Genomic DNA, 10,124 nt, shown 5'->3' on the forward strand with positions numbered 1-10,124 from the left:
GGGGAGGACTGGTGCCCAGGGACCCTGGCAGGTGCGGCTTGGAATTGGCATAACGTTTAATTTGAGGATGATGGGGAGTGTGGTTCTGCTTCCCACATCCTGGCTGGGCTGGCAGGAATCTTGCTGTGGCCGCACCAGCCTGTCTCTGTGTTATTCTCTGCCCTTTGGAGCCCGGCAGGGGGGCCTCCGGGAACCCTCTTAGCAGGGAGGGGGGTTCTTGTGACCTTCAGTTCCAGCCAGAAGGATTAAGCATCCCCAAAAGGTCAATATTAATTTTTCAGGAGACTTTTCTGCCTAGAATCAACCTGCCATTCCTTGAGAAATGGCTTAACGGCAGCAGACTTGGCGCCATGTACATGAAGACCCCTAAAACAGAGGGGCTGCCCACACGGGTGCGGATTTCAGCTGTACACGTGTGAACGATCAGCAGGGAGTAGGGAGACGGCTGGCTTTAGGAAAAACCAGCATTAATCCTGCCGCTGGCTTCTCTCTGGATTGGTGTGCAGCAACACCACACAAGGACTTGGCAGCTGCCCTGACAGAGTCTCCGTCTGCACTTTTCCACTTTTAAAGCTCTAGTCTAGGCAGAGGACTTCAAACGTCCTCCACCCCCCCTCCACAGACTGACCCCCTCACGGAAAGCTCAGTGGTCTTCCAAGACCTCTTTGAGCCTGTCCATCTCAGTATGGAAAGCAGGGAAACCCCCCCCCCCCCCAGCACACACTCTATGAAGAAGGTGCTCTAATTCTGCTTTCAGAGTTAGAGCCTTGGTCATAATATGGCATTTAGATAAGGCAGGTGTGCTCACTGAAGAGGCAAAACAGAAAAATACCTGGCCTGAGTGAGAATAACAAAGAAGTGCCACGTGGCATGAGCCACAAGGACGGCTGGGGTGCCAGGGAAGGAGCTCCTTCCTACACTGATCTTCAGAACAGAGAGTACAGCTGGAAGGGACCTTAGAGGTCTTCTAGTCCAACCCACTGCTCAAGCGGGAGATGCTATAACATTTCAGACAAACGGCTGATCGGTCTCTTCTTAAAAACCTCCAGTGACGAAGCCCCCGCAACTTCTGGAGGCAAGCCCTTCCACTGGTCAATCGTCCTCACTGTCAGGAAGTTCCTCCTTAGTTCCAGGCTGCTTCTCTCCTTGACGAGTGTCCATCCGGTTGCTTCTTGTTCTGCCTTCGGGGGCCCTGGAGAATAAGCTGACCCTTCTCCGTGACAGCCCCTCAAATACTGGGTCCCTGCTATCAAGTCCCTGCTAGTCCTTTTCTCTAGCCTGGCCAAACCCAGTTCCTGCAACCGTTCTTCATAGTCTCCAGGATTTTAATCATCCTAGTTGTTCTTTTCTCTGATTACAAGAAAAAGTGGTTGAGACTTTAAAAAATCTCCTTAGGACCCTGCATTTCAACTGCAGCTCTATTTCCTCGGCTGCTTCCTCTTCCCAATGTGCCACACCAGCTCATGGGCCTCTCCCACACGTGTCACCCCTTTCCCAATGGGTGAGCTTATATCGACAAGAAAGGGGAGGGCGCCCCCTCTACATGGTCCCTGCTTCCCAGAATTGCTATGCTGATGGTTGTGGTTGTTGAGCGTTGGGGCTGCTGGCCTGGGATTCGGTCTTGATGGAAGAAGGGATGTGCTTTCCGAGGCAAGAGTAGGGCACACGCATGTTTGTTTATTGCTATAAAAATAGGGAAGAATCTTGAGACACTCTAGTCTAGGACAATGACCGCCCTATTCTCAGAGGTTCCGGAGGACCCAGAGGTCCCTTTCCCTGCCCCGAGAAATTCTTGGCTTCTCAGCTCTCAACAGAAACTGCACAACCATTTTTCAAAGGCATGTATGTATGTAACATCAGGGTTGGAATTCGTGTTCTGCCAGAAGACACCGAGGACAGATTTAGCCTTCAGAAGTGAGCCTTTTTAGCTCCAGGTTGATGTGTGTGTGTGTGAGTGTGTGTGTGTGTGTCTCCTTGGTGGTCTCTCAGCTTGGTGGTTTTCATGGAGACATTTCACTGCCAACATACCCCAACCAACACAGGCAGGGCAAGCTACAGTCTATGGACAAGGAAAACACTCGATGATGTTACCTAGTTGGGTAATGAAACGTCTGAAAGAAAAGCCGCAAGCTCAGAGAGCACCCAGGACCCCCCCTGTTCAGCCTTGAGAAAAGAGAATTTGGGGGGGGGATAGGATACCACGGAGTAGGAACTCACACTTCCTTTCCCATCCCAAACAAACACGAAGACAGGCTCCCTCAGAGCGTGACCGAGGCAGGTTCGGGATGCAGATTGTGTTCAGGCAGACGCTGAGCAGCCATTGTCAGAAAAGCTTCAGTTTTAGTTCCTGCAGTGAACCAGCAAGGGCTGGACTTGATGGCTCCTCACAATAACATTATTATTATTTTAAGGCTCAACATCCAGGAAAGCACCGTATGTTTTTCTTGTACAAGCCCAGGCTCTGGCATGATTCCTGCCGTTCTCTGCTCTCTGGCCCAAAACCTGCGTCGTGTAATTTCTCTGTGACTTGTGCTCTGAACCGAACCACAAAAGACGCAAGCGGCAACCCGTCTCTCGTTCTCTCCCCCAGGTCTGAAAAGCTAGGAAAGCCCGCTGGGCGGTAGCCCAACTCCCCCCCGAGATCAGAGGGACGGCAGCAAAAGGTAATTGGCACCCTTTAGAGGGCGATGATGGAGCCCCATCCTCATGGCAGCTTCAGGAACTTCCTTTCGGCGGCCCGCCTGGTCCTGCGGACACACCGCCTCCAGTCACGCGAACTCCGCTGCTGAGCTGGGCTCCAGGATGTGCAACGCGAGCCAAGCCAGCTGGAGCTGCCCCGTGGACTCCAGGGTGGACCACCTCTTCCCGCCCACCCTGTACATCATCGTCATCACGGTGGGGCTGCCCACCAACTGCATGGCGCTCTGGGCGGCCTACCTGCAGGTCAGGCAGAAGAACGAGCTGGGCGTCTACCTGATGAACCTGTCCATCGCGGACCTGCTCTACATTGCCACGCTGCCCCTCTGGATCGACTACTTCCTCCACTACGACAACTGGATCCACGGGCAGGAATCCTGCAAGCTGTTTGGGTTCATCTTCTACACCAACATCTACATCAGCATTGCCTTCCTCTGCTGCATCTCGGTGGACCGCTACCTGGCCGTGGCACACCCCCTGCGCTTTGCCAAGTTCCGGAGGGTCAAGACCGCGGTGACCGTCAGCCTGGTGGTGTGGACCATCGAGATCGGGGCCAACTCAGCCCCGCTGTTTCACAACGAGCTCTTCCACGATCGCTACAACCACACCTTCTGCTTCGAGAAGTACCCCATGGAGGAGTGGGTGGCCTGGATGAACCTCTACCGGGTCTTCATCGGCTTCCTCTTCCCCTGGATGCTGATGCTCTTCTCCTACCAGGGGATCCTGCGGGCCGTGCGCGGCAACGTCTCTACCGAGAAGCAGGAGAAGGCAAAGATCAAGCGCCTCTCGCTCAGCCTGATCGCCATCCTCCTCTTCTGCTTCGCTCCCTACCACCTCATCCTGCTGTCCCGCAGCACTGTCTACCTGAGCAGGCCATGCGACTGCAGCTTTGAGGAGAAGGTGTTCGTGGCTTACCACACCTCGCTGGCTTTCACCAGCCTGAACTGTGTGGCGGATCCCATCCTCTACTGCTTTGCCAACGAAGGTGCCCGAAGCGACGTGGCCAAGGCCCTCTCCACCTTGCTGCGCTTCCTCACCAGCTCCAAGCCCCAGGAGATGGCCAGTGCCTCGCTCACCCTCGACACTCCTCTTTCCACCAAGAAGAGCATCTTCTGCCGGCAGCCCTTGGCCTTCCCGCTGCCGCCCTCTGCACAGGCCAGCGGATTGGGGAGGGGAGACGAAGATCTCCCCATGAAGATCCTGACTTTTAAGCAGTGAATGTTCCTGGGGAAGCACCAGGTGCTCTGCCATGCAGCATCTCGAGGACGCAAGGAACAGAGTCTTGAAGAGCCAGTAATAATATTACAACATTTTAAAAGCAGTCCTGAGTCCGTGCATGTTTCTGTCACATGTTCCACACTTAAGTCCATTGATAACAAAACCTGGCATTCTTACAACACTTCCAAGCATCCAAAGCACTTCACATGTATTTCTTTATCGTCCATACTACAGCAGGGAGAGCAATTTCCCCCTCATACGGTCAGGCAGCACAGCAGGGGGTCCCCTGTGCAGCCAACAATACCATGCTGTATCCCATAAAAATGGGACCCAGGGATACGGCTGAGGCCAGCCAGATGTTCCCTGTAAACTCCCATCACAGACACAAGCAGTAAAACTGCGCTGATTCCCATCGGCCTACTATGTGCGCTATGTGACACCATGTGACACGACATCCAACAATTTACCATTTAAGGGTGTAAAAAAACACCCTGACCCTATTGTCACTCTCTTCTACAAGTTCCCCTTCTATGAGAAAGCAGCCACCGTATCCTTGCACCGGCTCGCTCTGGTCTTCACCTCCGTCATTTTCGCACGGCTCCAAATCCAGCCGTTCCATTAGGCTAGCCTTCCTCTTCCTCCATTCAATTTTCAGACAACCAGGTCAAAGGGCTGTTTGTGATTTTGGAAGCTGACACCCTAAGGCATCGGGACAGCAACAGGTAAAGGTTTCTAAAGATAACGGATAAATTCTCTTATCCAGAGAAGCAGCAGCAATGTTTGAGCCCTGAGTGGCAGCGCAGGGGTTCCTGTGCAACAAAGCTGGGAACTTCCTGCTTTTTCTCCCTTGCCCAATTTATGCCTGCTTCTTTAAACAAGAGTAGCCGAAAGGAGCGCAAGCCAGAACCAGCAGTTCTCAGATGCTTCCCCAGGGCCCCTTCAAACATCAGAAGAAGAAAACATTAACCCGCGTCTGTTTCTCCTTAGCTGGTTATAGTTTCCCATCTCCTAGTTAGGACAGGAAGCCGAACACAGGGAGTTTCTGGAAGGGTCATTAATGGAACATTTTCAGAGTCCATGATTGGTTGTCACATAATTAAGTCTCAGCCTGGCCTGATCCGTCACCCAAAGGGAAGAGGGGGAGGACTCTGCCTTCCTTCCAGAAGAGGGCAGCTCTCAGTGGGTTCCTGAAAGAGGAGATGAAGCACTCCCGATTGTGCAGAAAGACAATCGTATCTGTAGGCTTCTTGCTGGGTGGGGCCCCCTCTTCCAGTTTGCCTGAGAAGTCGGCTCCCTGTTACATTCACAGCTGGATTATTTAAGAAATGAAGAAGGAGTGGACTTTAATTATCCCTTCAACGCATGTTTATGAATCAGCGTGGGACAGACATTAATTTATGTCAGCAGAGATGATGTAAGAGTAGTAACCCCCCCCAGAATAGCTAAATTTACTGCATATATGTAGTATTACAATATGGATCAGCCCTTGGTATGGGACAAGATATAAGACATGTCAGCTGCTTCCAAAAATTCCCTCAATCCAAAATCAATGTGGATTTCTGGCAAGCTACCCTGTGGATGACTCTGTTCCAGGAATGTATGACAAAGAAAGATTACCATCAGTAACATTCCGAGATGAGAACAGACTAATCTTAGCCTTACCAAGCGCCACTGGACCGAGAGGCTTCCTGGGAATAAACTCAAGAGGCCAAAGGTGAGGCCAGTGGACATGGCTCTCCAGAGCAAGAGGCATCTGTCAGTCTCAGCCATGCTTTGTCTTGGGGTCTGATAGCCTAAAATATGCCCACTCCGGTTGGGACAAGGAGGCGGCAGCATGACTACTAGTGAAGGAGGGTTTACCCTCCTGCCCGAAATTTCCAATCTTGCAGCATCTCCCCAGATGTTCTGAGAGCGAATGTCAGAACGGGAGACTTTTTCTGGTGCTGTTTATTTAGCTTTCTCTCTCTCTCTTGGCTGGATCCTCCAGCTGCTGGAATGTCGATCAGAGGAGGCAGTGGCCGGTCTGAGGGGCGGAGCGGGGGAAGGTCGGCCCCTTTGACTTTCCCAGGGTTGGGACCTGAAGCGTCTCAGTTCAACTTTAACTCTAGCACGTCCTAAAGGTGCTTTTGCAAATGGCAACTGGACTTTCTTGGTTTTTCTTGAAAATATTTTACTTCTCATCCAAGAAGCTTCTTCAGTTCTTCAGAAGTGAAACATTTTCAAAGAAAAAACCCCAAGAAGATCCAGTTGCCTTTGGAAAAGCACCTTTGGGACAAACATGACCCAGGGGATTGAGAATCTCCATAGACATTTTACTCCAAAAGGACTGTGACGCACATGGGATTTTATAAATTCCCCAGACCCTTCCAACAAATGGAGTCGTGTTTGAGGTCCTGGAGCTAACCTGCCAGAGGAGGGTTTCTTTCTCCGCTTGGTTTCCCTTGGCAGCTGCTCCCTCTCAGGGTGTCAATTAGTTCTTCTGGCAAAGAAGGTGGCAGCACCTAAAAGGGCAAATAAAAGTGATTTAACGTTGGAGTGCCCTGACTCTCCTTTCTGCTCTAACCACAGCCCTGTGATCTGCCTTCAGGGGTCTGTGTCTGTGGGAGGGACGAGCTGTGGTCAGTCTCGTGTGTGTGTGTGTGTGTGTGTGTGTGTGTGTGTGTGTGTGTGTGTGTGAGAGAGAGAGAGAGAGAGAGAGAGAGAGAGAGAGAGAGAAAGAGAGAGAGAGAGAGAGAGAGAGGGCACCCCAGGGCACCCATCTCCTCGCCTCGTTTACTCATCCTCGCTACCTGAGCATGTTGAGTTACTCAGCCAGAAGTTCAGTTTCCTGCCAGGCAAGGCGAGATACCCTCACTTTATGAACGGAAGCTGAGCCCGAAGACCAGCCCGTTTCAATGCACGATGGCAGCCCGTGCGTGCGTGCTGCTCCCATGGCCACCTCTGGTCACGAAACGTCTGCAAAAAACCCACCGAGCTCAGCGGGCGCCGAGGAGGGTCGTGCAGAGCGCAAGGACTCACTGGGGGGGGGGCTGCGGCTCCTGGCCCAGGACGATGGGCCTCGGAGTCCCGCCCCCTGCAGCTCGAGACCCGCTCTTCCCCGGCCCTCCACCGCAAACCCAGAGCTTGGGGGGGGGGCCGGTTCCCCCCGGAAGCGGAAAAAACAGGAGGGCGACGCCAGGAGGGCGCCCGCGGGCGGGTCGCTCCGCTTCGTATCTCTATGGTCCCCCAGCCAACGACCCAGCGGCCCGACTTCCTCCCGCGTCCACGGCCTACACCGGAAGCGGGCCCGCAGCCCTTCCCCTCAGACCCGGGAGTCGAGGGAGGGGCAAGGGGGGACGCGTGCTCCCCCCCTTAGACACTTTGAAGGAGGCGGCAATTTACGTATTCGTGAGAAAGCGAGGCCCCGCCCCTCGCGCTCCCGCCTTCTTCGGAGGGAACGTTTGCGTATTCATGAGGCGCATTTGCATACGCGAGCTGACGCCGGAGGGCGGGGCGCGCGGAGCGTGCCGGCGTCGACGCGCTCGTGGTTGGCGGGCCGCTCCGCGCGGGGGCCGCTGGGAGCGCCAGGATGGTGGCCGGCGCCTTCCCGATCGCCAAGCTGCTCTACCTGGGCGTCCGGCAGCTCTCCAAGCCCCTGGCGGCGCGCATTAAGGACGGGGCGCGCGCCAGCCCCTTCTTCCGCCAGTATATCTGCGGCCCCCCCGCGCAGCGTGAGTAAGCGCTCGGGAGCGGCCCGCCGTGCGTCTGCAGCCAACGGGAAGCGGGAGGGGGCGGGGCCCGCGGCGGCGGCGGCCAATGGGGTGGCGGGGAAGGTGGGGGTCGGGCCGGCCGGGGCGCGCAGGCGCCGAACGAGGAAGGTGACTTTGCCGCGGCACGTGGTCGGGGCGTCGCGCCTCCAGCCCCCGGAGCAGTCTACCTGGAAGGGCGGCCGGCAGGGGGGCGGAGCGCTCCTCAAATGGACCCTGGGCTTTTGGCTAAGGGACGTTCAGCCAGTCCGACTAGGGTCTCCCCAAGTTGCCTAGCCCGAGTTTGGGCCCCTCCGTGCCGCCGTGGCAGAAGAAAGTGGCCCCGCTTCTCCCGGCGCTCCCCCCCTTCCGACGGAGGGAAGGCGGCAGCCCCTCCGCCGTCTCCTCCAACTGCCCCCTTCCTCTTGGCCCGGCGGAGCTGCGGTTCGCGCAGCCTGCGGGGCGGTCCCGAAGGAGGGGGACCCCCGCAGCCAAGGCCGCTGCCCACCCGGGACCCTGGCCCCGCGGACTCTGCCTTGCTCCCTGCCAGCCTCCGGATGCCCGCGCTGACCGCTCCGGAGCTGCCTCTTAGCTAGTGGCAGGGGGTCCCCGGGGCATCTTCCTCCCCGCTGACGGGTGGCTTTCGGGACCTTCCATTGCACGTCGGCTGACCTCCAGGGCTTGACCAGGCTGGGTCGGGCGATCCTTGCCGGTAAAAGGCGCGGCTTGCCTCTGGCCCTGCTCCCCTGTGCCCACAGGCCTTCCCTCTTCTCTTGCAGTCTACCACTGGGTGGAGATGCGGGCCAAGATGCGGATCATGGGCTTCCGGGGCGCCGCCATCAAGCCGCTGAACGAGGAGGCGGCTGCAGAACTGGGCGCAGAGCTGCTGGGCGAGGCCATCGTCTTTGGGGTGGGGGGCCTGTGCGTCTTCCTGGAATACTCTCGCCAGAGCACCAACGCCAAGAAGAAGGAGGAGGAGCTGAACGGCACCTTGCTGGGCCTGCAGGAGCAGCTGATGGAGCTCAGCTTGACCGTGGAGACCTTGGACGCCCGGCTGCGGGAGATGAACCGGGTGCTGGTGGAGGTCTCCACCGCCCCCAAGAAGTAGCCTGCCGCTCCTCAGGACGGCGAGGGTGGGGCACTTCCTGGGTGGTCTCCCAGGCTGGATCCAGACTGCCAGGGGGAGCAGTTGGCGTTCCTTCGCATGCAGGAAGATTAGGATTTGGGGTGCCGGGATGTGCACCCCAACCGAATGGCCTGGTATTTTCCTAGAATGTAAATATTGGATCAATTAAAGAAGCAAAAGAGGATCAGGTTTCCTTCCTTCAGGTTCTACATTGGCTCCGGCCCCCTCCTCAGTTTCCCTCAAAGACACAGTTTTTAGCAGTTTTAGCCCCAGTATTGAGCTGCCCGGCCTGGGGGGGTGTGGCAGCTGCTTCTCTTTTCCCGAGAACAAGCATCCCCCAGGTCTTCTGTTGCTGGAGCCGGGAGGAAGCAGACGGGGTGTTTGGAAGCCAAATGAGGACGCCGTGTGGGTTGATGATGTAGCATCGACGCTGACTCTTAGCAACCCGATGGGTTTTCTCTGGGTTTTCTCAATCGTGACAACTTTTAAGAAGTGTGGACCAACTCCCGGAATTCCCTAATCAGCATAAGAAATGCTGCCAGATAGGCTTCTTGCAAAGATGGCCTTCCAGGTATCTTGGTGGTGTACAGGTGGACTTATGACAATTGGGACTAGAATTTTCATCCCTAAGAAGGGTTAAGTGAGTTGCATCTGATTTTACAAGCTTTTTTGCCGCTGCTGTTAAGTAAATCGTGTAATTAAGGAAATCTGGCTTCCTCTAATGACTGGTTATCGGAAGGTTGCAGATTTTGATCATGTGATCCCCAGATGCTGCAACTGCAATACAGCAGGCCAGTTTCCAAATGCTTGAATTTTGATCATGTGACAGGATACTACAACAGTCATAAAAGTGAGGATTAGGCAGAAGCCACTTTTTCAATGTCATTTTAACTTCAGTCACTGTGGTTGCAAGTTGAGGATTGCCAACACTCATCACCACAACTGTCCATCAGTGTTGATCATCGCACCTTGTTCTTAAATTCAGGTGGCAGGTTGTGGAGGGAAGTCCACAACTCTCAAAAGTTGCCAGGTTTGGAGACCTCTGGTTTAAGAGGCAGAAATAAGAATCTACACAGATTCTCATGTTTGCTGAACCACCACCACAAAATAAGTTGTAAAATCAGGCCCAGGCATGTGGGTGCCTTGACTTATGACCGTTATGATTTAACAATGGAAACTCCAGGCTCTGTTATGATCACTCGTCAAGGAATACCTGTATTGTGAACAAGGCCACGGGCTTTTTATGCAGCCCTCCATCTCACGACCGCTCCCCAAACGCTGCTCAGTCCTGCCCGATCGGTTTAGGCTTTTCCAAGTCCTCACAGAGAACTTAAACCCAGAGGAATTTTGCCCTCGCC

The 10,124-nt window shown here is 55.0% G+C and overlaps 2 protein-coding genes and 1 long non-coding RNA gene across 3 annotated transcripts in view; 2 read left to right on the forward strand and 1 right to left on the reverse strand.

Annotated features, from left to right (window-relative positions):
• Window positions 1–7,175, reverse strand: part of LOC310644206 — a 25,234-nt gene extending 18,059 nt beyond the window's left edge. Inside the window, exons 1-2 of the long non-coding RNA XR_014493238.1 lie at window positions 6,705–7,175; window positions 6,320–6,416 (exon numbers count right to left, since the gene is read on the reverse strand). This is a non-coding gene — a long non-coding RNA (uncharacterized lncRNA). The remainder of the gene's footprint in view (window positions 1–6,319; window positions 6,417–6,704) is intronic.
• GPR4 (G protein-coupled receptor 4) lies at window positions 2,510–3,916 on the forward strand. The gene has a single exon (XM_083370180.1). It carries the CDS (start codon window positions 2,707–2,709, stop codon window positions 3,913–3,915), a length of 1,209 nt encoding a protein of 402 aa, XP_083226306.1. The 5' UTR covers window positions 2,510–2,706; the 3' UTR covers window position 3,916.
• A 237-nt stretch (window positions 7,176–7,412) lies between the features above and the next one.
• On the forward strand, window positions 7,413–9,428 carry OPA3 (outer mitochondrial membrane lipid metabolism regulator OPA3). Its single transcript, XM_083369015.1, has 2 exons — window positions 7,413–7,625; window positions 8,420–9,428. Exons 1-2 carry the CDS (start codon window positions 7,484–7,486, stop codon window positions 8,746–8,748), a joined length of 471 nt encoding a protein of 156 aa, XP_083225141.1. The 5' UTR covers window positions 7,413–7,483; the 3' UTR covers window positions 8,749–9,428.
• The last annotated feature ends 696 nt before the right edge of the window (window positions 9,429–10,124 follow it).

This window comes from Vipera ursinii (genome assembly GCF_947247035.1).
Source record: "Vipera ursinii genome assembly, chromosome: 9".
In the NCBI taxonomy this organism is placed as follows: Eukaryota; Metazoa; Chordata; class Lepidosauria; order Squamata; family Viperidae; genus Vipera; species Vipera ursinii.